The 23,532-nt window shown below is 31.9% G+C and overlaps 7 protein-coding genes across 7 annotated transcripts; 3 read left to right on the plus strand and 4 right to left on the minus strand.

Moving 5' to 3' along the window:
- Nucleotides 1-1,303: 1,303 nt before the first annotated feature.
- Nucleotides 1,304-3,559, plus strand: PGO_072710 (hypothetical protein, conserved; the record flags this gene model as incomplete). Its single annotated transcript, XM_028687144.1, has 1 exon — nucleotides 1,304-3,559. The coding sequence occupies one exon, from the start codon at nucleotides 1,304-1,306 to the stop codon at nucleotides 3,557-3,559; it is 2,256 nt and encodes a 751-aa protein (XP_028542945.1).
- Nucleotides 3,560-5,383: 1,824 nt separating this feature from the next.
- Nucleotides 5,384-11,565, plus strand: PGO_072720 (high molecular weight rhoptry protein 2; the record flags this gene model as incomplete). Its single annotated transcript, XM_028687145.1, has 10 exons — nucleotides 5,384-6,545; nucleotides 6,791-7,207; nucleotides 7,404-7,466; nucleotides 7,662-7,730; nucleotides 7,983-8,492; nucleotides 8,864-9,184; nucleotides 9,362-9,949; nucleotides 10,150-10,260; nucleotides 10,477-11,274; nucleotides 11,495-11,565. The coding sequence occupies 10 exons, from the start codon at nucleotides 5,384-5,386 to the stop codon at nucleotides 11,563-11,565; spliced, it is 4,110 nt and encodes a 1,369-aa protein (XP_028542946.1).
- A 484-nt stretch (nucleotides 11,566-12,049) lies between these two features.
- PGO_072730 (conserved protein, unknown function) lies at nucleotides 12,050-13,530 on the minus strand (the record flags this gene model as incomplete). The annotated part of the gene is made up of 3 exons (XM_028687146.1): nucleotides 12,050-12,112; nucleotides 12,730-12,810; nucleotides 13,048-13,530. The coding sequence occupies 3 exons, from the start codon at nucleotides 13,528-13,530 to the stop codon at nucleotides 12,050-12,052; spliced, it is 627 nt and encodes a 208-aa protein (XP_028542947.1).
- A 1,955-nt stretch (nucleotides 13,531-15,485) lies between these two features.
- Nucleotides 15,486-16,505, minus strand: PGO_072740 (G2 protein; the record flags this gene model as incomplete). The annotated part of the gene is made up of 2 exons (XM_028687147.1): nucleotides 15,486-16,093; nucleotides 16,292-16,505. 2 exons carry the CDS (start codon nucleotides 16,503-16,505, stop codon nucleotides 15,486-15,488), a joined length of 822 nt encoding a protein of 273 aa, XP_028542948.1.
- A 1,992-nt stretch (nucleotides 16,506-18,497) lies between these two features.
- Nucleotides 18,498-19,604, minus strand: PGO_072750 (hypothetical protein, conserved; the record flags this gene model as incomplete). The annotated part of the gene is made up of 1 exon (XM_028687148.1): nucleotides 18,498-19,604. One exon carries the CDS (start codon nucleotides 19,602-19,604, stop codon nucleotides 18,498-18,500), a length of 1,107 nt encoding a protein of 368 aa, XP_028542949.1.
- Nucleotides 19,605-20,174: 570 nt separating this feature from the next.
- Nucleotides 20,175-20,471, minus strand: PGO_072760 (hypothetical protein, conserved; the record flags this gene model as incomplete). Its single annotated transcript, XM_028687149.1, has 1 exon — nucleotides 20,175-20,471. One exon carries the CDS (start codon nucleotides 20,469-20,471, stop codon nucleotides 20,175-20,177), a length of 297 nt encoding a protein of 98 aa, XP_028542950.1.
- Nucleotides 20,472-21,910: 1,439 nt separating this feature from the next.
- On the plus strand, nucleotides 21,911-23,435 carry PGO_072770 (hypothetical protein, conserved; the record flags this gene model as incomplete). Its single annotated transcript, XM_028687150.1, has 6 exons — nucleotides 21,911-22,121; nucleotides 22,354-22,428; nucleotides 22,557-22,608; nucleotides 22,809-22,886; nucleotides 23,119-23,230; nucleotides 23,370-23,435. 6 exons carry the CDS (start codon nucleotides 21,911-21,913, stop codon nucleotides 23,433-23,435), a joined length of 594 nt encoding a protein of 197 aa, XP_028542951.1.
- Between the last annotated feature and the right edge of the window lie 97 nt (nucleotides 23,436-23,532).

Below are 23,532 nucleotides of genomic sequence, written 5' to 3' on the forward strand. Positions count from 1 at the left end.
TTCTAGTAATCATTATGAGGGAATAAAATGAAAGCACAGCTGTATGTTTTTGTGTATACTTCTCAAGAGTGAATCTTGAAACATTTTTTTTTTTTTTTTCAATGAGAGTAAACATGCAAAATTGCAAAAATGACGATATGAGCCATTTCTTAGGCGACGTGACTCTTTTGTAAGAACATTTTTTTTTTTTTTTTTTTTTTTTTTTTCAGCACATTTTCTACAAATAAAAAAAAAAAAAATAATAAACTTAAATTGTTTTTCAAAATGGATAGAACCTATAATACATGTGGAAGAGAGAGGGTGCAGAAAAAAGAGGGTTATATATTTTCCTGGAAATATATATCCCTTACGCTTTATGAAATCATAACCACACACACGCACACACACATATATATCAGTGATACTCCTTTTTGTTCTATGTATCACGCCCTCAGTAATATATTACTTTTCGATTTGTTATCTCGGGGTTGGACTTTCCTCATTCTTTGTAGTTTAATGAAGTCCAGTTGCTTTTATCATTTTATCATTATCTAATTTTATCATTTTATCATTTTATCATTATATCATTTTATCATTTTATCATTTTATCATTATATCATTTTAGCATTTTATCATTATATCATTTTAGCATTTTATCATTATATCATTTTATCATTTTATCATTTTATCATTATATCATTTTAGCATTTTATCATTATATCATTTTAGCATTATATCATTATATCATTTTAACTGTTTAACATTTTAATATTTAACACTTCAATACTTCAACATTTTAATACTTAACACTTTAAGTTTTTCTTTCCTACTGCCAGTAAATGGTGATGTATGGTATTTCATCGCAACTGCCTTTTAAGCTTTACACCTCGATTTTAGCGAATACCCAAACCTCTTCTCTCTTTTGGGTATTTTTTTTTTTTCCCCCTTTCGAAAATTGTAAATTTTTTTCTACATATTACTTTATAATAGCTTTTTAGTATTCCTACATGATGGTAGTTTTTTCTTTTATAAAGTAATTGTATAGAATTTTTACAAAATATAACATAGTTCCTGTAACAAAACATATGTGTAAAATCAAACTGTGTTTCTTTTTTTTTTGTTCTTCCTTTTTTTGGTGATTGAGAAAAACAAAATGTGTGATTGGATTATAGTTTTGTAAAATTTTCAAAAAAAGAAATGTTCAATTTTGAAGAAGTTTTGGTAAAGACGTTATCCCATTGACGTGAAAAGTGATATATGATTGAAGTTTTTTTTTTTTTTTTTTTTTTTCACACAACTAATCGATATCCCATTTCATCAAAAAATGAAAGGATTTAAAAAAATTACAGAACAATATGAACAAATCAGGCAAAATTTACGAAATCGTAAAAATGCATATAAGTATAACATCAGAGGGGGAGTGCATTTTCCAATGGAAGAATATTACTTTGAAAAGAAAGTCCTTCACAGTTTATGTCTAGTCATTAGAAGTTATTATAATATGCTGATACTTTTTAGAAAAGATAAAAAAGTATGTGGAACAGACAAAAGGAAATGTAGACACTTAAGTAATGGTCATACAGAAAAGCATTCTGATAGTACTACGTCAAAGAAATGGGAAAAATGCAGAAAAAAAAAAAAAGGAAGAATAGGTAAAGCAATTCAAGATCATTTTACTAAGAAGATTTTGGAAAAAAAAGCTATACAACGTCGACATGTAGAAATGGTAAAACGGTTCCTTAGGACTGACAGATCCATTTGCACTTTCAGAAAGTACGTGGAGGAGGTGTTTTGCAAAAGGGATTTCAGTCTCACCCACGCTGAGAGGAACGTGGGGCCACCATACAACAGTGTTATGAACCTTGACAAGGCTATAGAATTTGATAGTGTTAAGAACATTGACAAGGCTATAGAATTTGACAAGGTTAAGAACCTTGACAAGGCTATAGAATTTGACAAGGTTAAGAACCTGAAGAGTTCTAGAAACTGTGCGAACTTCGAGAAGTGGGAAGGGAGAAGGCACAGGAACGGCATTGCGGGATGCACACTGCAAAAGAAACAAAGAATTCATGTAAGCATAGAAAAGAGCATCCATTTCAACCATTTCATAGGGAATGTGATGAATTTCTTACATGTGGCGCTTCACAATAACACATGTTATGAACATGTTCAGGTAAATTGTGGAAAAGATAAACTCGAATTTGCGAATAATTTCAACAATATGGAAAGCAAAAATTGGTGGAACAAAATAATAGGAGAAGATATGAGGAGGGAAAAACAACTCAGACGAATAGTCACAAGTGTGAAGAAACAGCCTGCACAGAAAGAGCCAATAACACATTTCACAAAAAATATAAAAGGAAAAGAAATAACCTTTAAGAGAAATCTCAAGAATAATGATCATAAAAAGAGCAGTGATGAGAGTGGTCATAATAAGGACCGTGATGGGAGTGGTCGTAGTCGTAGTCGTAGTCGCAGTCGCAGTCGCAGTCGCAGTCGTGGTAGTGGTCATAAGGTGGAATGTCGAAAAATAATAAAAATTTTGAAAAAAAAAAAAAATGTAAATAATTCTTCATTTCAGAATTTAGAAAAAAATATCTACCCTTGGGCTTATAAATTAGATGAACACTACTATAATTACAACTTTCTCATTCGCACACTCGATTCTAATTTGTTATACATCATAGACAATGATAATACCTTGTTAAAAGTTCTATTGTTCTTTAACATGCTAAACTTGGTTGTTATCTATCTGTATATTACCACTTCTCCCAATGATCACTACCTTTTCTCCGTCTTATCTGTCTTCTTAGAAATAACTAAGAATTTTTCTCAGACCTTTAAGTTGACATCCTGTGGTCTAACAGATTGGAACAAGTCACATATGCTGTTTTATGCATTTGCTAGTATTGTAAGTCAGAACAAACTGGACTCTCGACCCCCCACGCTGAGCGGAATAAGTGAGAATTCTGACAGAGGTAACACCATTAGCAGCCGCAAGTATATACCTGGTTTGTGTGACGAACGGGGCCAGGTTGAGGAAAGGATCGAAAGTAGCTCATCCACTCAGGGAAATAACAATAGTGCAGTGTATAAGAATGGAAAAGATGTAACTTCTTTCTTTAGTGTGGAGGGATTCCATTTCATGCATGACAGTAGTAGTGTCATGTCAAGGCGGGATACCCGAGAAGAAAGAATTCCGGAAAGTAATACCTTAGAGAACAATCTGAACAGCGGCCTGGAATATATGAACGGAGAAAATAAAAAAAAAAGAATAAAAGTACCACTTAATAGCAATAAGTACTGCTATTATTCGATGATTCAAGGGGAACAGGAAATTGATTCTGTAAATCTAGCTATTCATGTAAGGCACACAAATAGTGATAACATATGTTTTTATAAAAAGTATATAGAAGAACACATTCAAAATATTTTTTTAAATTCGTACAATTTAAAAGAGTTAAAAAAAACGACTTGTTCAGGGGAAATAAAAGAGAAGGAAGGAACACGCGTTATGTTGGTACTTCAAAACTGTAGGCAATTATTTCGCGATTTTTTTAAAGGTATTGTACCATCATGAGATTGAATTTGTCGAGTTGGTTAATTCACTTGACGTAACTGATATTTTTTTTCTTCTTTTTTTTCCCCAATCTTTTTGTCAAGTGTACAAAATATTAATAAGTGTGTGCTATGATCCTGTATAAAAAGTGAGATAAACACACAGAAGAATAGTTCTTAGTTCTTTCTCCTTATTCTAGCCTAAAGTGAAACATTCAGTGCACTGATGAATATGATTAAAGCTACGTGGGGATGTATATATATATGTACACATTAAAAAAAAAAAAAAAAAAAAAAGAGGGGGAAGGGGGGGGGGGGGGACGAAAGCGGAGAGGAAATATTCGTGAAATTGTAAAGTGTGCAGAATTATGTGTATTTATTTTTTTTTTTTTTTTTTTTTTTTTTTTTTTTTTTTTTTTTTTTTTTTTTTTTTTTTTTTTTTTTTTTTTTTTTGCCTTTTCTTTTTTTTTTATAAATCAATTTTGTCCTTTAAAAAAAACTTTTTGTTTTTTTTTGTAGGAGTTTTTTGTTTTTGTAAATCCTTTTTTTTTTTTTTTTTTGCTTATTTTTTTTTTCCATTTTTTTTTTTTTTTTTTTTTTTTTTTTTTTTTTTTTTTTTTTTGCCTTATTTTTTTCGTACTTTGCCATTTTCCACGCGTGTGCCACAAAGGAAATAACACACCATGTGTGTAAAAAAAAAAAAAAAAACAATATCTTTTTCGACTAATTGTATAAATTTTTTTTTTTTTTGTATTTTTTTTTTTATGAATTCAGTTTTTTTCGTCTTCTTCTCCACCCCCTCCCCACATACGCATCTCTTTGCTAATTTTTATCGCTCCCTTTTGAGTTGTTCATAATTCTTCCGAAGGAGTGCATGTCCACATTTGGAGGTTACACGAGTTTTTGCTTGTATGCACCGTGTAAATGGATGCACATACAATTTTTTGATCTAGTGCTTTAGTGCAATTTTGAGGCTTACGAAATGTGCATAGGTGGGTAAAAGGTCATAAATAAAAAAAAAAAAAAAGAGCAAAATGAATAAAAGAGCAAAATGAATAAAAGAGCAAAATGAATAAAAGAACAAAATGAACAAAATGAACAAAAGAACAAAATGAACAAAAGAACAAAATGAACAAAATGAACAAAATGAACAAAAGAACAAAAGGGCTAAAGAGCTAAAGAACAAAAGATACTAAAGATACGCAAAATATGCAAGATATGCAAAATAGCAAAACAGTCGCACTGACTTTATTTTGCTCATTTTGTCGTACATGAATTTTCTTTATTCCTTTTTCTCTTTTTCTCTTTTCCTTTTTTTTTTTTTTTTTTTTTTTTCTTTTTTCATACCTGGGTAATCACTAATTCAGCCGTTTCGCAAACCTAATCGAAACAAAAGACACACATCCAGTTTGTGCATTCCCCTCACACACAATTTTTAAAAACCTGGAACTGGACACAGTTACGTGTTTTCTTATTCTCCCCCTTTCGAGTACATGGGGAAAGGGAACACCCTATCTCCTCCACACACATGCAAGCAGTAAAAGGGAATATACTGTTTGCACTTCAGTTAAGTTATAAATCATGTAATACTAGGGAGAGAGTTATATGTTACTGTCCAAGTGATTATCTCTTGTTAACTTTTCAATTTTTCTGTGCTTATTAGAAGAATTCTAATACGAACCTTTAGCTAATTCATAAAAATGTGTGCATAAGTACATATTTTTTATGTCTAGATATTTTTTTGTATATATAAATATATTTCTTTTGTTGCTCATCTTTTGCCGCTCATCTCTTGTCGCTCATCTTTTGCTGCTCATCTGAAAAAGGGCTTGAAGGAGTTGCAAGAATGAGGCGTGTGCTGCTTGTAATTCTTTTGCACGTGTTGTGTTCTATGCAAAAATGTCTATCTTTTGGACTAGGATATCGAGGATCCATTAAGAATGCCTCAGACGCAAGTGCACTAAACATCCAAGTGGAAAAGGATGAGAAAAAAATATGTCAAAATGCATTTGCATACATAAATGTAAATGAGTTATTTTCAGAAAAAGAACAAGAATATTATGTGCAAGAATGTGAAGAAATGTTAGGTAGTATAAAACGTGGAACTTCAGATAATTCAGAAACACCTGAACTTAATGAATTTTTACTAGTCTTACTTCACATGCGTTCACAATATGTAATAATAAATGAATCAGACAAAGTAGCTCTTAGCAATATGCTGAGAAGTATAAATGGATCCTTAAGTGAAGATGAAGCAATGGACAAAGCTAAACATTTAATCTTATATAATAAATTTTTAAGCGATAGAACAAATGTAAAAAATATACAAGAAATGTTAGTGTTAAGCAGCAAAAATGAAGAATATATGAATGCAGCAAAAATGAAAATGCTGAATAAGATAGAGGAAGAATTTGAATTATATAATGATTATCTAGTTAATAATGAAGGAAGTGTAAATGTTGCAGAGAAGCATTCCTCTGAAACATTTCTTAACATCAAAAAGGAAAAATTGTGCTCCAATTATATTCAATTATGTCAAAAATTTTATGAACAATCAATAATTTATTACAGATTAAAAGTAATATTTAAAAATTTAATTAATTATGTGGATCAAAATTCAAAGAATTTTAAAAAAGAAAAACTGTTAGCACTGTTAAATATGGATTATAATGCGAATGAACCAACACAAGCTCAAAAGAGTTATATACTAGAAGACGAAACTGTTATACCATCTCTGAAATTTTCTAATAAACATAATGAAGACAAATTAATTGTTGATGTCATGCAAGATGGAAATAGCAAACTTATGCACCCTAGGGATATACAAAAAGCAGAAATCAGTGAACGCTATAGTCTAACTATTAAAAACATTAGAATGCAGATTAATGATGATGAGTCATATTCTGATTTGATGAAGACAATTAAGAATTATGTTCTCTCTATTACACAGATCGACAATGACATTTCGAATCTTGTTCGGGAGCTGGATCACGAGGATGTGGAGAAGTGTAAGGCTCTTGCCAGCGCGAGTGCAACAGTGCAGAAGTGCAAATATGCAACTGTGCAGAGGTGCAAATAAGCAACTGTGCAGGTGTCCAAATGTGTGTATGCTCTCAAAGGAAAGATCATCCACACAAACGTGTACGCAAGGATGGAAAATCCATTCACATACACATGTACGTAAAGACCATAAACCCATCCTATATTTCTCTTTTCCCTCCCTCCCCCTTCCCCTCACTTTTTATGTTCTTAGTCCTTATTGATCTGAACTTTTTCCTATATTATGGATTCTTAAAAATAGAAGAAGACAAGAACATGATTATGTTCAATGATATAATTCCAACCTTTACAAATTTGTATAGATCCAATCAAATTCTTTTCTTATATTTACTAAAAACAGGATTTGAGGAAGAAAAGAATTCAGAGTATTTAGCGTACAAATTTTATAAAAACTTAGACTTTAAGAAAATTCCAAATGATAAGGCTTATGCATACTTCAACAAAAAAGATGAACTTACACATTTGCCAATAATTTCTACAGAAGTATTGAATGAACACTTTTTATCTATCTTCCCGAGTATCCCAGAGAATTTCGAAATTCAGCCTTCTGAGATATCCAAGTATCAGTTTTTCTTCACCACATCCTTTAAAAATTGCAACATTAATCAAAGTAACTTTTTTTTCTACTTTTTTGTGAGACGAGTTGTTTGTTGCGTTGAGCTCTAGCGACCTACATGCATATACACACGGGTGTGTATGTATATCACCCTTCCTTACATTCTATTTGTTTTTGCGACCATTCTATCCGTTTCGCTATCATTTTAGTGCATGATTTATTTCTCCTAACCATTCCCCAAAATGTGCAGACTACTCTGACGTGTCGAAAGGATTATGGAGTGAACTCCTCTACGCATTTGATCATTTTGGATGTAAGAATTTTTTTTTTTTTTTTTTTTCTTCTTTTCATTCATTGTTGTTGTGTATATCTACCTACTTATGTTTTTGTCTCTTCCTGTTTAGTTCACTTTCCTACCTTGTCTCTCTTTTTTTTTTTTTTTTTTTTTTTTTTTTTGGTATAAACAAATGTCTCACTTTTTCTTGATTTTTTTTTTTTTTTTTTGCAGGGTTTTATATTCATCCCCATAATGTCATTTCGAGTCTTTCCAAAACGAGTTTCGTTAGACAAATGCTGAGTAAGTAGATTTTGCGATTTGCGACTCTCGATTTGCGACTCTCGATTTGCGACTCTCGATTTGCGACTCTCGATTTGCGACTCTCGATTTGCGACTCTCGATTTGCGACTCTCGATTTGCGACTCTCGATTTGCGATTCTCGATTTTGCTTTTACGCCATCCCATTTGTTCTACTTCTTTTCTTTTTTTACCATTCCACCGTTTTGCAATCCTATTTATTACACTTGTTCTCCACATGCGTCCCTCCTTCAGTCAGCAGAAATTTCATTTTGAGACATACAGAAGCACTAATCCTTTTGGATACACAAGTTTCAAAACTAATGGATCTGATACACTTATCCCTAGAAATGGACAAATCAATACACGCATTGAATTTCTCAATTCCCAACAGATTTTTCATCTATGAAAATGATTACAATTCACTAAAAGGAGAAGATAAAAATAGACTTTTATTTACTTATGACTACATTGATTCCATTGCAAACAATTATTTCTTCTTTAATGAAACAAAACATCCAGTTTTTAATAATGAATATGACAACACATTTTATATGAATTTACCCAATGTGTATAGTCTTGCTTATCAGCTGTTTAATGAGCTAGCCATCAACATGAATGTTGTTACTAATTCACCATTGAAGAAGAAACTAAAAGATAAGTCCAAATATGCTTACTTTACCTTGATTAACATCATTGGGAAGAATCATGATGTTTATTCTAAGGGACCTCGATTGGTGTATGCAGCTTATATGTTGGCTTTAGGTTAGTTCTGACATTTCATCCTTCATATGTTTTGTACATCTGGTTGAGTCGAATCCTGAACCTACACGTTTTTCTTCCCCCTTCCCCCTCTTGTTCTCCGTAAATTTATACATGTACGAATGTGCATCTGCAAGTATCGTGTGCAGATCACTCTAGATAAATCCTCCCTCCGTTTTGCCTAAACTCATTTTGCTTCAATCTGTTTTTCTTCAATCTGTTTTTCTTCAATCTGTTTTTCTTCAATCTGTTTTTCTTCAATCTGTTTTTCTTCAATCTGTTTTACTTCAACCCGTTTTGCTTCAACCCGTTTTGCTTCAACCCGTTTTGCTTCAACCCGTTTTGCTTCAACCCCTTTTTCACTCCCCTCTCAGTGTACTACATCGAATCACACATTGACATATCTAGATACCAACCAAAGGAGTACTTTTTGATGAAGCATTCATTGCCCTTGATTGACAACATGAATAAGGAATGGTTCACGATGCTTAAAAAGAGATGTGATTCGCTAGTAAATTTCATGAAAATTAATAAAACTACAGTGAAATATCAGCAAACCAATATGGAAGAATATATTAAGTTATTGAATTTGACTACCATAATTTTGTGGGGAAAAGAGAGTAAGAAATCTGTTTTCTATGATCCAGATGTAAGTTTGTACAAGAAGTTGATGATTGCCTGCGTGTTCAATGGGGGTAAGTAGGAGCCTCAGCAATTTGATCAGATTGCATTGTCCTTCCATTCGTGAGTGATAGAGTGTGTTTTGGTAGCACGTGTCCAGAATAGCAAAACTGTTTCATAGAGCAATTGCTTCACCAAGGAAGCTCCTTATCAAGCAACCTCCTCACCATGCATCCTCCTCTGCACCTTAGGAAAAACGATTCAGGAGAAGGTTATAGAAAACATTAACAAATCATGTGATGTAAAGTTCTACGGGCTGAACCCACACAAGCTCGACGAATTCATCGATATCAATATGAGTGCGAAAAAATGGAATCCACTGATGCTGGAAAAGATGACCCAATCTTTTGTCTTAAGTTGTAAACTTCAGAAAATGATGTATGATTCTATTAATGTAGAAAAAATTGGTCTGGATAGCTTTTATAAGCTTGCTGATGCTCCTGAAATGATAAAAACATATCACTGCTTCAAGTTAGGGAGACAAGCTGTATCTTTATTAGAATCCATTATATTGAAAAAGAAATTTGTCAGGTTCCGTGTTAGTGATGCCATGGATGTGTATGACTTCTTTTATGTGAAAAAAGTACTATCCCAAAATGTCAGAAGTGAATATGAGGAGTTTTTAAAAGACAAAAAAGCCTTCGAGACTAAGCAGAATAATGAAATCATAAAAGGTAGCCCCCTTGGTGAGGAAAAGACCAGGAAATTGATTGACAATCACCAGTGTTACTGGTTCAGCAGCTATGAAAATTTCAAGATCTTGTGGATGCACGTTTCAAGTAAAAATTTATTTATTTTCGATTAATGCAGTTATCCGGACATATTTCTACCACTAACCTATCTATAATGAACATTCGAATATGTTCCTCTACAAACAGTTTTCCACAAGTGAATCAATATGTACTATAGTGAATGTATGTCTATATGGTTTATTTTGTTTCTACATTTTTTTTTTTTTTTTTTTTTTCTGCCTCTTCAGGTAATATGGGAACTGGAACATATCTAAAGAATTTCTTCTCAGAAATATGGAACAATCTCCAGTTTATATTCAAAAACAAGACAACCGTGAAGGATGTGGAGTTTTTCTCAGGTAAGTGCCAAAAAGAATAAGAGTTGATACGGTTGAACCACATGCTGATGCATTAAGAGACATATAATGCTTTTGTGTAACTCCTATGCATGACAAGGTGGATGAACGAAAAATTATTATGTTTGTCAGTTCCATTCTTACACATACATGACATGATGTATTTTCCATTTTGTAACAAAATACATTACCACTACCACCATGCCCACCCCTGTGCAGGAGAAATAGCAGAAATGAAACTTATAGACTACTACTCACCTCTAGTTCACTCTGAATCTTTCTGTCAAGAAAAAATGCAATCTTTGTTTTTATCACTAAGAGATAGCGAAGATTATAATCGTGTAGATATACCTTACAAAATTAAAGAAGAATATTTTCAATGTAAACTTAATTACTATAAAAATAATCATTCAGACCCAACTCATATAATAAAACCAGGAGATTTCTTAGACAATAAAGTATATGTTTTAAAGCAGCCATATTATTTAATTGAGAACATTGATAACAATCATGAGATGAAACTTGTTAGATTATTTGTGACAGAAAATACATTAGATTATTTACTTCTTGATGATATAAACATTCCTGAATGTTTTGGACGTTGCACACTTGATCATTTTAACAAAGTTATTTTAAGAAATAGTAAAGCGAAAAAAAATGATACAGTCATAGATAATTCTTTAATTCCAGAAAATTCAGCTTCACTGAAAAGAAAAGAATTAACTATATATGTAAATTATGTATATATTCATAATTTAAAACACGACCACTTCACTAATGAAGAAATAACCCTGAGAGATTTTAAAGAAAATAATGTAAGAGTTTGTTTAGGCATGGGTACATATTTTAAAAAGAATTTTCTCACAGAACAACACTTTAACTTGACTCACAGGCCAGTCTTTCATTTCACTGGAGAACATAATTTTAAAGTATTTTTAAAAAAAAATGCATCAAAGGTGCCCAAAAATGAGGACGACATTTGTTATGTCAACTACGACTTGGTCAGCACCAATATAGGTATGCACAAATCGGGAAAAAGGCGAAGGGACCATGGGCAGAGGCAGAGGCAGAGGCAGAGGCAGCATTGCATATACTCACGCTAACTCACACACGTTGTCTCTTTTTTTTTTCTTAAATTGTTTGTTCGAAGGTTCCTATCCTTGTCTGTTCCTCCCCTTCGCCCATTCCATCGCGTCCATTTCATCACGTCCATTTTTCCGCTTCTCCCCCACCGCAGACATCTCTGATCCGTACCGAGAAATCAGCGAAGATTTGATAAAAAATTTGTACATCTTAAAAGGTAAATAAATCTCACACATCCGCATTCGTATTCGCATCCAGATTCACGATTATGATGTTGAAGATCATGTGTTAATCTATTTCTATGAATCATCGTGAGAGAGGAGGAGTGATAGGTGTAGGCACAGATCCTGCTGACTCCTGCCCCTCTCCAACTACTTCACATTAAGAGATACACAAAAACGGGGATACCCTAAGTGGGAGGATCAATTGTATGACACAAAATTAGCACATGGTTGTGAGTACCCAAATGAACAGTCAAAATGATAAATGATCAAATTAGAAAGTAACCTTATGTTCTTATTAATGGTAAAAAGATACAGTGATGGGTACAAGTTAGATATTAAGATATACAAACCCTAATTAGAAAAGGGGGAAAAAAAAAAAAAAAAAAAAAAAAAAAAAAAAAACAATGTATGCACAAACAGTGGGAGAAAGGGGGACTGAGAAGTGCAACTTTCTTAATTTTGCATCTGCAGGCAGATACAATTCTTTAAGTGTTTTTCATCCTGTTTAATGTGTCAATTTTTCTATTCAAAATGTCAATTTTGTTGTCCTAACGGGAGAGAAGAAAAGAAGAAAAAAAAAAAAAAATCGTTTTAAATTAGTGCGTGAAAAAGGTAGAATGTAATTATACAAATTAGACAAGTGCCAGACGCACAACAGAGAAAGTCACACTTTATTTTAAATTCTTCTTCTCCTTTGTGTGCATCCGAATTTTTTTTTTTAAAATACTTTTTAATATATCTTCTTTCGTGTTATGATGTAAAGAATCGGATGAAGGAATAAGAGATGCTATTTTTTTTTTTTTTTTTTTTTTTTTTTTTTTGCATTTTTTCCTTCACATCAGTATGACTTCTTTTACATTTACACGTAAGGATTTTTTTTTTAATGCATTTCGTGTGCATTGACTAGAATTTTTGTGCATTTTTCCCCTCACTCCTTGTGCATATGCTTCATCTCAAACTTATTTTTCACGTTGCGTTCCCAATGTTGGCCCGTATAATTTATGCTTTAAACATTAAGCTTTAAAAGTTACTTCATAAATGTTACAATTTAAATACTACCACTTATGCTATAGACTTTAAGGTGTGTGGTGTGTCTGCTCCCGAAATGCTGGCACCACAAAAAAAAAAAAAAAAAAAAAAAAAAAACGCCCCTCTGTGTTATTACCTTTATTTTTAAAAGTTTTTCAAGATTTTGAATTTTATCCCGCAATATTTTAACAATTTCATCGTTTAGGATCTCTGTGTTCTGAAAAAGAAAAAAAAAAAAAAAAAAAAAAAAGGTTTATCTATTCCTTGACTCATTACTTTGTCCCTTTTTTAGGGCCTCATAAAATATATATGGTCGTTTTAGTTTATTGTTTGACTCAATTGGGGAATTTTTGAATAAGTCATAAACCTGCTTTAACCTCTTTTTTTTTTTTTTTTTTTTTTTTTTTTTTTTGCACTGTTTTTTCGAATTGATGGAGACTCATTGAAATGAAACCTGGTATGATGGATCATCCAACACGTGTGTAATGGAATGTTCCTCGTCGTTAACTGAATTTGCTTGTCCATTGGTCAAAGTATTTGAACCCTCTTCTCCATTTATTTCCGAATTTTGAAATTTCTGTAATTGATTTTTAAAAGTATTGAGTACCTTCTCCACACCCATATATTTACAATTAACAATTTCTTCTACATGTCTTTTATCGATTTTAAATCCCAAGCGCTTAAATACTTTTTCATTTAACCTGTTCCAATTGTATTTCTTCTGATTAATAGAATTTGCTTTACTATAATTATGTAATTCAACAAACTTGGGTAGACATATATTTACAAGTTCCGCCATTAATACTCCATCTGAAAATTCTCTATGAATATTTTTTATTTTTCTCGACAATGAGAAACTATATAACCAATCGTACAGATCATTTAGCTCTTCTTCTTTCACCTTAACCACAACTTTTGTAAATTCGTTTTTGCTCATTTTTTTCAGACAACCACTTGCTGAAGATGTATAATATGCGTCAGCAACGGAAGAGGGTTGGAGATAGGGTGGGTATTATGAGGAAAAGTTCATAAAAGTGGGAAAATGATAAATAAAAAAAATATATATATATATATATATATATATTGGCCCAAAAAAATATATGTGCTATATGACACACGGTTCATACAGACAAATTGCAGTGAACTAAGTTAGTACACTTCTGGGATATGCATTGGTGAAACTTCTACTAAAAGAGAAGAGACACAAAATTAGGAACATTCTACGTGTATATAGACATTTCTTCAATTTTGTTACCTTTGGGGTTCATACAGGAAAAAAAAAAAAAAAAAAAAAAAAACATTTACTATCAATTGCATACACGTTTATACATTTTGATATTCTCAAAAAGGGATGAGATTTATTTTTTTTTAAATGACATTTAAGTTCGACATTGTGAATATAATTGTAAGTACAGATAGAATTCCACAAAATTGGGAACTGGAAGAATTCTCTCAATGCCTTTCTATCTCCTTGAAGTAATTCCTTCTGTTGTCTATATTACCGCTGCAGCAAACAGCAAGATTATCTTTTCTTTTTCGCTTTCTTTCTTTCTTTCTTTTTTTTTTTTTTTTTTTTTGTTCTCAAATGCACAATTAAACTCTAGTTAGATGTTCCAACTCTGCCTCATGCATAAATTTTTTGACATAATTTGAACCTTCAAAAGGGGTAAAATAATTCATAAGTCAGCATCTACACGTGTTTATCGCTCGCCCATAGTTTGACTAGACAGAAGCCGAATATAAAAATAGATGTATATAAAAATAGATATATATATATAGGCATGCACGTAACATTTCTAACAGAAAAAGAAAAAAAAAATGATACCTATTTTTCGTAAGTTTTGTTTTATTTAAGTTTTTTTTTTTCTTGTATGTTTGATATATCTTTCTACAAAATGTGTATCTCTTAAAAAATAAAGAAACAATTTAAGGAATATCAAGAAGAGAGATAAAATAGTTAGCATAAACTAGTGACTTAACTTCACTTCTATTTTATAAATACACAATGTGATGGATATTTTTTCAGTGCATTATCGACAAGTCAGGTTATGTATGCATATATATATATATATATATATATATATATATATATGTACGCATGTGCAGATATCACACGAATGACTATGGAATGCAATCTATATGTACAAGCAGGACAAAAATTACGTGCGAGGTATGCGGCCGAAAGAGAACAAAATCACTCGCATAATAATGCACACACAAACAGAAATGACACGCATACACACACATATACATACACGAAAGAATAGAAAAAGGAGGATCATGAAACGAGAATATAAAAGAATTATATATACATAACACGTAGATGGCATCATTCTCATCAGGGTACCGTTTCTTCTTCTCCTTCCCTTACCATTGTCGTTTCTACTCGGTGTGCACATGAAACAAATACTAATTAAGCATCCATTTTTTTGTTACTTTTATCACATTACACAAATTTGTGTGTGATAAATGAAAGGTGTGAATCCAAGAATACTCTTATTTTTCGGTACCCTTGGCATACATAAGTATGCAGGTAAATATGCATACACATATATGTGCGCACACTTAAAGTATGAATGGATATATGGGAAATGTAACACCCTAAAGAGATGCGGGTTACTTAACTGGTTCGTCGCTGTGATTCGTATGATTTTATTGCAATGAATAACTTATCCTAGCCCTAGATCCTCGTCTGGACAAGTACACCTAAAAAAAAAAGGAATCTGCATACATACCTATTCTTTTAATTTTTCTCCATAGTTCTGCTCCATCGCTCTGCTCCTTCATTTTGCTGCTTCGTTTTACTTCTTATTTTCTAGGTTTTTATTCTTCTTGTGGGCGTGCCTCCCCTGACGAAAAGTTCCAGACGTATGGTTCAGTAGTTCCTAAAAATCACAAGCATAGGGAATATTGCTTCTTTCTCCTGGGTTCTCTGAATCTTCGGTATGGTGCAATAGCACCTGCAGATGTGCAAGCACCACAGGGAGCTGAGGAAGCTGGATACACAAAACATTTTGAATTGTCATATTGATTATCCGTTGCAGCTTCTTTTATTTTATCTATATAATCTTTAGCTATTATTAATTCATTGTTTTTTTCTAATGATATATTTTTTTTTCTCTCCCTCTTTTTTTCTTCAAACTGGCGTAACACTTCTTGTTGTGCCTCATAAGCATTTTCTATAGTTTCATTCCATTCTTCTAATTTTTTATTATTTTGTAAAAGTTGTTGTTCCTTTAGAGCATGATTAAAGAGAATATTTTTTTCATATTCGGACATTGCTTCTTCTAATGCTTTTCCTTGTTCTTCTTGAGAATCCCTCATTTTATTCGTCCACTTGGCTTGATCATCTATGTACGTATCGGATATTTTTTTTAAAAACATTAGAACCAAAGATTTCATTTCATCTACCGTAAGCATATTATCCTCACAACATTTCAAATTCTTCAACCATTTCTTGCTGGTCATATAGTTTTCTACATGTTTCAAATCTAGCTGTCCTGAAAGGGGGTGTAAAATTATGTACAATTTGATGCAAAATGATAATGGGGGAGGTATGTTATATGGGTATGGGGTGGATATTATTGTATAAATGAATCAGATGGATATTAAAAAAAAAAAAAAAAAAAAAAAAGTCCCTATGCTTTGCGCAAGGATTGTGTACATGTGTACAAGACATATACATACACTTAGCGTACCATTTTCGTCAACGAATCGACAGACATACTCCATAAAACCACATTGCATTAAGAAGTGCCTTAGTATCATCTCTATAGTTTTATATGACAGTTTTCCCTCATTTCCTATATCGTGACAGGCAAAAACCATATCCAATTGTTGCTCAAGCCCTGGGTAGCTTGCATAGATATCCTGTTTTTCGAAATCCTCTTCTTTTGATGCTATTTGTCCCATTTTTGTTAAGAGGTGTAACGGAATATAATTTATGACTATTATTGAAAAAGTGGATTGAGTGGGGAAATCCTTTTACATGGGGCGTGTGGGATATACATACACACCCGTGGTTATACACAAACTTATATCTTTGAAAATTGGTGAATAGCAAACGTGAGGCGTAAATGTTAAAGGTTTAAGAAAAAGAAGGCATGTATATATGTACGTGTATTTATGCTATTACAAGTGAGAATATGCAAAAATAACAATAAATGGAAAAAGACAAAGACGAAGTAGATAAATAATTCTACAACGCTGGGTAAACGAATAAAAACAAGTGTGAACTGCGCGATTATTTCGTTTTACAGTGACATAAGTGACATGTAATCGTCAAAAAATGATAGCACTTTTTTAAAGAACAAAAAGGGGTTAAAAAAAAAAAAAAACATGAAAGTGAATTATTTGTGGTGAACAAATTGTAATTCTTAAAATGAGGGAACGTATTTTGTTTTTGACTGTTTGTGTGTGTATACAGGGAATGTATGGGCGTACACATTTGTTTTTTTGTTTTGTTATTGTTTTTTTTTTTGTTTTTTTTTTTTTTGTTTTTTGTTTTTATTTCTGTTTTTATGTTTATTTGTTTGTTTTTTTACTTATTTGCTGTGCAATGTTTTGCTACGTTTTCCTATGTTACATTTTGTCATGCTATATTTTTTTTCCGCGTTCCCTTTTTTGTTCTACATGTACCTACTCAAAAGGGATAAATTAAAAACACATTACTAATTTTCTTTTTTTTTTTTTTTTTTGCCATTAAAATTCATAATGTAGACTTTCGATTAGCCATCCAAAAAAGTTCCTTGTTCGTAAGTATTTGCATCCCGCACTTTGGAGCATTAAAAAATGTAAAATAAAAAAAAAAAAAAAAAAAAAAATTGGCAAGGTCATAAAATATAGCTACATAGAAAGCGTAGCCTTAACTGGAACTTTTCATAAATCCTACCTTTATATGTATAAAGAGTGGAAATATTTGCATACTATTCAAATAACATTTTTATGAGCTTATTTGACAACAGAACAAAAGTGTGTGTACTTGATGTTATAGTGAAAATTGATTATATTAGAATACACCTACGTTGCAAAACTGTCATGTGTTTTTCCAATTTGGCTATTTTTTTTTTTTTTTTCTGAACTGTTCATACAAAAAATTAATTTTATAATATAAACTATGCAAAATAAGAATGTGTGTGTGTGTGTTTTTTTTTTTTTTTTTTATTTTTTTTTTTTTGCTATTTCTTTAACCAGTGTTTACATTTATGGAAGAAAAACAGAAAAAAATAAGTAACCAAAATTACTGTCTACATTTTCAAAATTGTAGAATTAAAAATGTCAGTATTTTTTTGGGAACACTACAAAAGAGAGGAAAGTATTTCCTTGGTAGTTTTTCCCATTTTGTAATATTATATATATCCCTTTAAAAAAAGAAAGAAAATCTACAAAATGGAAATATAATATGAATAGTTCATTTTAGCTTCTGCTTTTGTGTAAGGAAAAGGAAAAATATGATGTTAAAAATTAGTGACAAACTGCTATATTCTCACTCTTGAGAGAATAAACTATGATTAATTTTACATTTCTCAATTTTCTTCTCATGTAAATCCTTTTAATTGTTACTCCCATTTGTGCATTACTTTTAAAATGCAAAAAATTGGAACGCAGATCAGAACTGTGGCAGGAACGTCTACCACTTTTGTCTTTGCTACAAATTTGATGTCTCCTGAATGAGGTTCGTCCATTATAAGTGAAAATATTCCAAACGCGGAAATGAATGAAAATAAAGATTTTGTGAAAAGTGTTTTTTTGTAGTTGCCAAAAAATTGTGAGCATGTATAAATGCACGTACAAATAGATGCACAAATGCATGCAAGCGTCTGCGTGTAGTATAGTGTCTGTTCCACCCCCACCCCTTTCTACGTACAATGCAATGTTCCGTTTTAGGTATTGCCAAACTACAGCTCAATCTATGTTCTTATTAACATAAATGTTGTAACTTGAACCACCGGGGGGAGGACCACTTGACAATATTTCCTCGATGTTAGAAAATGATTTGGTCGTTCTTGGAACCGATGGAATATCTATGTCTTTGTTTAAAATGGATAATAAAACGTAATTAAAAGAATCCGTCATTTTGAAATAATCATATTTTATGTAATTGTTTAGATTGAAAAAGTGCACAGATATGCCCTTTTCATATAATAATTTACATTCATGAGGATTTAAATAATCAAAATTGGACGTGAATATTATTCTGGCATTTAATGCACTTATCGTAAAGATGCTTCTTTTTAAAACATTAATATTACTATTTCCATTTGGAAAAACAAAGATGGTTTTTATACCAAGTCCGTTTGTAACATTATACACATGTTCCTGGATGTTCATATCTAGATTCAAAATGGAAACACGTTCTTCAATACACTTACTGCTGATGTGGAACTGTTCTAGTTGTTTTTTAATTTGATCATATTGACCATTTGATTTACCATCATCCTTTTCCCCATTTTGATTCGATAAAAATATCATTATAAGGAATTTCCTTTTCAGTACAAGTTTTAAAAATGGAAGTACAAAGAAAATTTGGTCCGCAAAAATAGCTATGTATTGTAACTTGTTGGAATAATTTAAAGAACTTAAGCAAATGTGAGATTCATAAAATGATCGAAGCACAGCACACAGTTCATAGTTATTGTTTAAATCGTTATAAGGATATTCAATAATATCATGATATGGTGTAATAATTTTATCATTATTAATTTTGCAATTGAGTGTGAATATGCCAATTATGCTTTTCCCCTTCATAGTGAGCGATGTAGTAGTACCGTTTTCTCCTTCTGCATGTAATACTATACCAATGTATACATTTCCAATCAAGTAGTTTAATTTGGATTCATCTTTTATATCATCTTTCTCGTGACCATTCACCTTTACATTAGCCAGACCTTCCTCTTCTGTTATGTTCACAATTTTGCAATTCTTCCATGGTCGAAACGGAGGGGAAAAATTGGAAGAACAGTAGGATATACATTTTACCTGAACACAAATGTCTAAATTGTTAAATTTCATACTTCCAAAAAAAAAAAAAAAAAAAAAAAAAAGGGTGGCGTATTAAAAGTGGGAAAATTGCTTCATATAAGCTACCATACGTAATGATAAGTTCAGACGGCTCAAACTGTGGATAGCAGAATATAATGATAAAAATTTTCACAGAGGGGGATGAAACAATTTAAGCACGTAAAAGGTTTTTACGGGGGAAAAATCCTTGTGGGTACTTTTCTCTTTTTGCCCTCTCTCCCTTTATATACAATGCGTGAACATGTACAAATATATATATTGTTTTGCTTAAGTATGTATTTTTGTCAGTCTATGATAATGGGACATTTTTAAGCGAACATACAATTTAAATTAAATCGAATTGATTGGTTAATGAAAAATAAGAAAAAAAAAGGATGGCGGGCGGGGCGAAGCCTTTTTCATAAAATATACATGCATGAGTGTGTATATATATATGTGTGTGTATATGTATAACAATGAATATATTTATACATACATATATGTACGTGTGTTGGGGGGAGGAAATTGTCTGTTCCATTCAAAACTGCACTGCTAGTCGATCTGCAGACTGTCGTCTCTCCCTTATTCCCTTTTAATGGGAATATTTTCATAATTCACACAATCATAATCTTTGAGTATTTTCAATAGCTTATTCTTTTCTTCTATCAATTTATTTTCCCGTATGTTTATATTTTCCTGTCGTACATTTCTAATTCTGTATTGTAAATCTATCAAAAATGTTCCTATGCTTATGGTTAAAGACATCAAAAGTACCATTGGTGCACCGCACGAAAAAAGTTTATATCTCCTCTCGATTACTTGGAGTCTGTATTTCGTCCTTTCAAACTTCTTCGTGATGTAATTTGTTAATATTTTCATTTTTTTACTTGCACCGTGGACATGGGTAGCAGATATGTGTGCATTACATGGGCGTGTATTGCATGGGCTTACATTATTTGAACGTACATCCCATGGGGTTCATTGTGCTAGGTCAGTTTTCCTCTCCCTCTTGCTGCTTCATATTCTGTTACCTCTATATGAGCATCACACTACATTATAACCATCTTTCTACAAAACAACTCATGATATTGTTAAGCGGTTGTGCTAGCTATATTTCCTGTGTACATCACACTGAATGCTTTTTATATCACGTAATGAACCCCTCTAATACACCTCAACATGTATATATATGTACATATTTGTACATAAATTCCTGTTTTCGTGCTCCCAAATATATCATGCGAAAGGGTTTAATTTGTGTAAAATTACATGGTACTCAAGCAAATTGCTGACTAGTTTAAAAAAAATAAAGTAAAATAAAATGAAATAAAATAAAATAGGGAGGTATGCCGTTATGTTAAAGAGGAGGGAAAATCTCATATTTGCTTTCTGGAAAAAAAACTTGAGTAGAATAATTTATGCAGAACAAAAAAAAAAAAAAAAAAAAAAAAAAAAAAAAAAAACGACTTTCATTGTTTTATTTTATATTTTTTTATTTTTTTCATAAAATATGTGCCCTTGACAAACTTCAGAAAATTGCGTTGCCTTAATTTTTAACTTGCAGAAAATGGCAGCACACTTAAGCAGCTGTGTTTAGGTAAAATTCGTTCAAAATGTGAAAAAGGATAATAAAGATGAAAATTTTTCATTTAGGAACTACACCACCAACACGAAACTAGTCCTTATGTCACTATGTCCTTATGTTACTATGTCCTTATATCACCATGACCTTGTGTCAATATGTCCTTAGGTTACTATGTCCTCATTACCATTTGTTCGTTACTACACACATTTTCAGTTCCCCTGAATTGTGCACACATTTTTTTTTTTTTTTTTTTTCTTTTTTTTACATTTAAGAATAAAATTACACAATTTTCCTCCTAAAGGTGTTAAATAGTTTTCTTTTCTAATGAGCAAGTTGCATGATTCCTTAAAATGTTTAGACTTATGAGATGCATCTTTTCGTTTTTTTCTCCTTTTCGTGTGTTACTTTAAATTTCAGGAAAATTTAATAATATCGCCATGCTAAAACAAATTGACACTGTATTTTATGCCAAATTGTTATGGAAAAGTTTTAACAACTTGTTACACAAAAGGGAGTTTCCAAATTTGCCACACATGAAAAGTTCTGCGAAACTGTCGCACCAAATTTTTTTTTCAACCTTTTTGCCAACTTTTTTTTCAACCTTTTTGCCAACTTTTTTTTCATCCTTTTTGCCAACTTTTTTTTCATCCTTTTTGCCAACTTTTTCCTCAACTTTTTTGCCATTCCCCCTGAGTCCAACTTCCTTTCGCATTACGCACTAGAGCAGAAAAGCATGAAAATCCATCAAAATGACATTTCTCACCTTGTTACATTCTTTTTTTTATATCTTATGTCTTGTTCACAATTGTGCTATGCATATAAGAGTGACAAAGGATATAAACAGACTCTGCTAAATCTTGAACCAAAAAATGTGTATAATTTTGACAAAAATACCTTATTGAATCAAGTGTGGAAAAAAAATAGTCTTTGCTACGTTTCTCCCAGTAATGAAAACGTTTAAACATAAGAACAGAGATATGACAAACGAACTATGCACATTCAGTTGTGATTATAAGCATGAGTATTCAGTGTTAAAAAAAAGGGAAAAATCAAGACAGAGAAAAAATTTTGTGCTTATTCGTATACACCTTTGCCCTTGCTCTACTTGAATATATGTACGCGTGCTTGTGTGCGTATGTGCTATATATGTGAACCCCATCATTCCAACCGTGTTAGGCAGGAACTTGTTCAAAAAGAGCATCCAAACGTATCACGCACCTAGGATAAAGATGACCCTTTCGTTATTTAAGGGTAAGTTTTTTTTTTTTTCCTCCCCCCCCCCCCCACATCTGTCAGTGCGCAGATTATCAGATATGAAAACATGTGTGCACGTTTATACATAATTGTAAATAAATGGTTGTTGTCGTTACCCTTGGCAGATATAAACATGTCTAACCTTTTTCCTGGTTTCAAAACAATTTTCAACACAAAGTAAGTTCCACCATTTCGTGTACGTCAATGATGGTATTCTTAAATTCATTTTTCCTTTCGTTTGCGCATAACCATGTGAATTTAGTGGAATCATGATTCGCTCAATTTTTACATGTTTATGTATCTACATAGATACCCCCCCCCCTAAACCCCCTCTCGTATGCGTATTTTTCTCCCTTGGTTCCCACCTGACTATTCAGATTCCTGTTCGAGCCCCTGTTCAACTCTCATAAAGACATAATAATACGAAATATGAAGACGATTCAGTTGATACAAAAGTAGCACTTCCATGAGAAAAGAGTTTTTTATTCTTTTTTTTCCTTTTATTTTTTCCATTTTTTTTTTCCCCCTTCCCCCCGTTGTGTCTTCACTTTCGTGCACAGTTCTATGAATTAATTCGATTCCAAATACACCATTGTGTGTTCTAATTTCTTCTTCCAACTTTCTTTTTTAACATATTTACTCTCCTCGTTTGTACACAACACACTGACGGTGCTACTTCTCCTGCAGAGGCAATGTGGTGAAGAACCTTGTGATATTTGGAGCATCATGTCTTACAATTTATTCAGTGTCCAAGCTCCTTTTAATGCTGAAGCGGTTTTTTCAAAATCAGTATAAAATGGTATTATTTTGAATGTACAGAAAGAGGGATATATATATATGCGCACGTGTGAACGTAGGGTATTAAAAAATACTAAAATTGTTGATTTTCTTTCATTTTATTTCTTCTTTTTTTCCTGTCCATTTTCTCATTTCTACAGATAAGCGAACAAGAAATAAAAATGCTCGGAAAGTATGAAAATCCGCATATAGAGTTTAAGGACTAAGTATCACTGCCTTTGATTTCCTTCATAAAAAATGTTTCTTTTTTTAACGTCCATTTTGTTGTATTATATTTTACGCTTTTTCTTTTTTTTTTTTTTT

Source organism: Plasmodium gonderi (genome assembly GCF_002157705.1).
Source record: "Plasmodium gonderi DNA, contig: Chr07, whole genome shotgun sequence".
NCBI lineage: Eukaryota > Apicomplexa > Aconoidasida > Haemosporida > Plasmodiidae > Plasmodium > Plasmodium gonderi.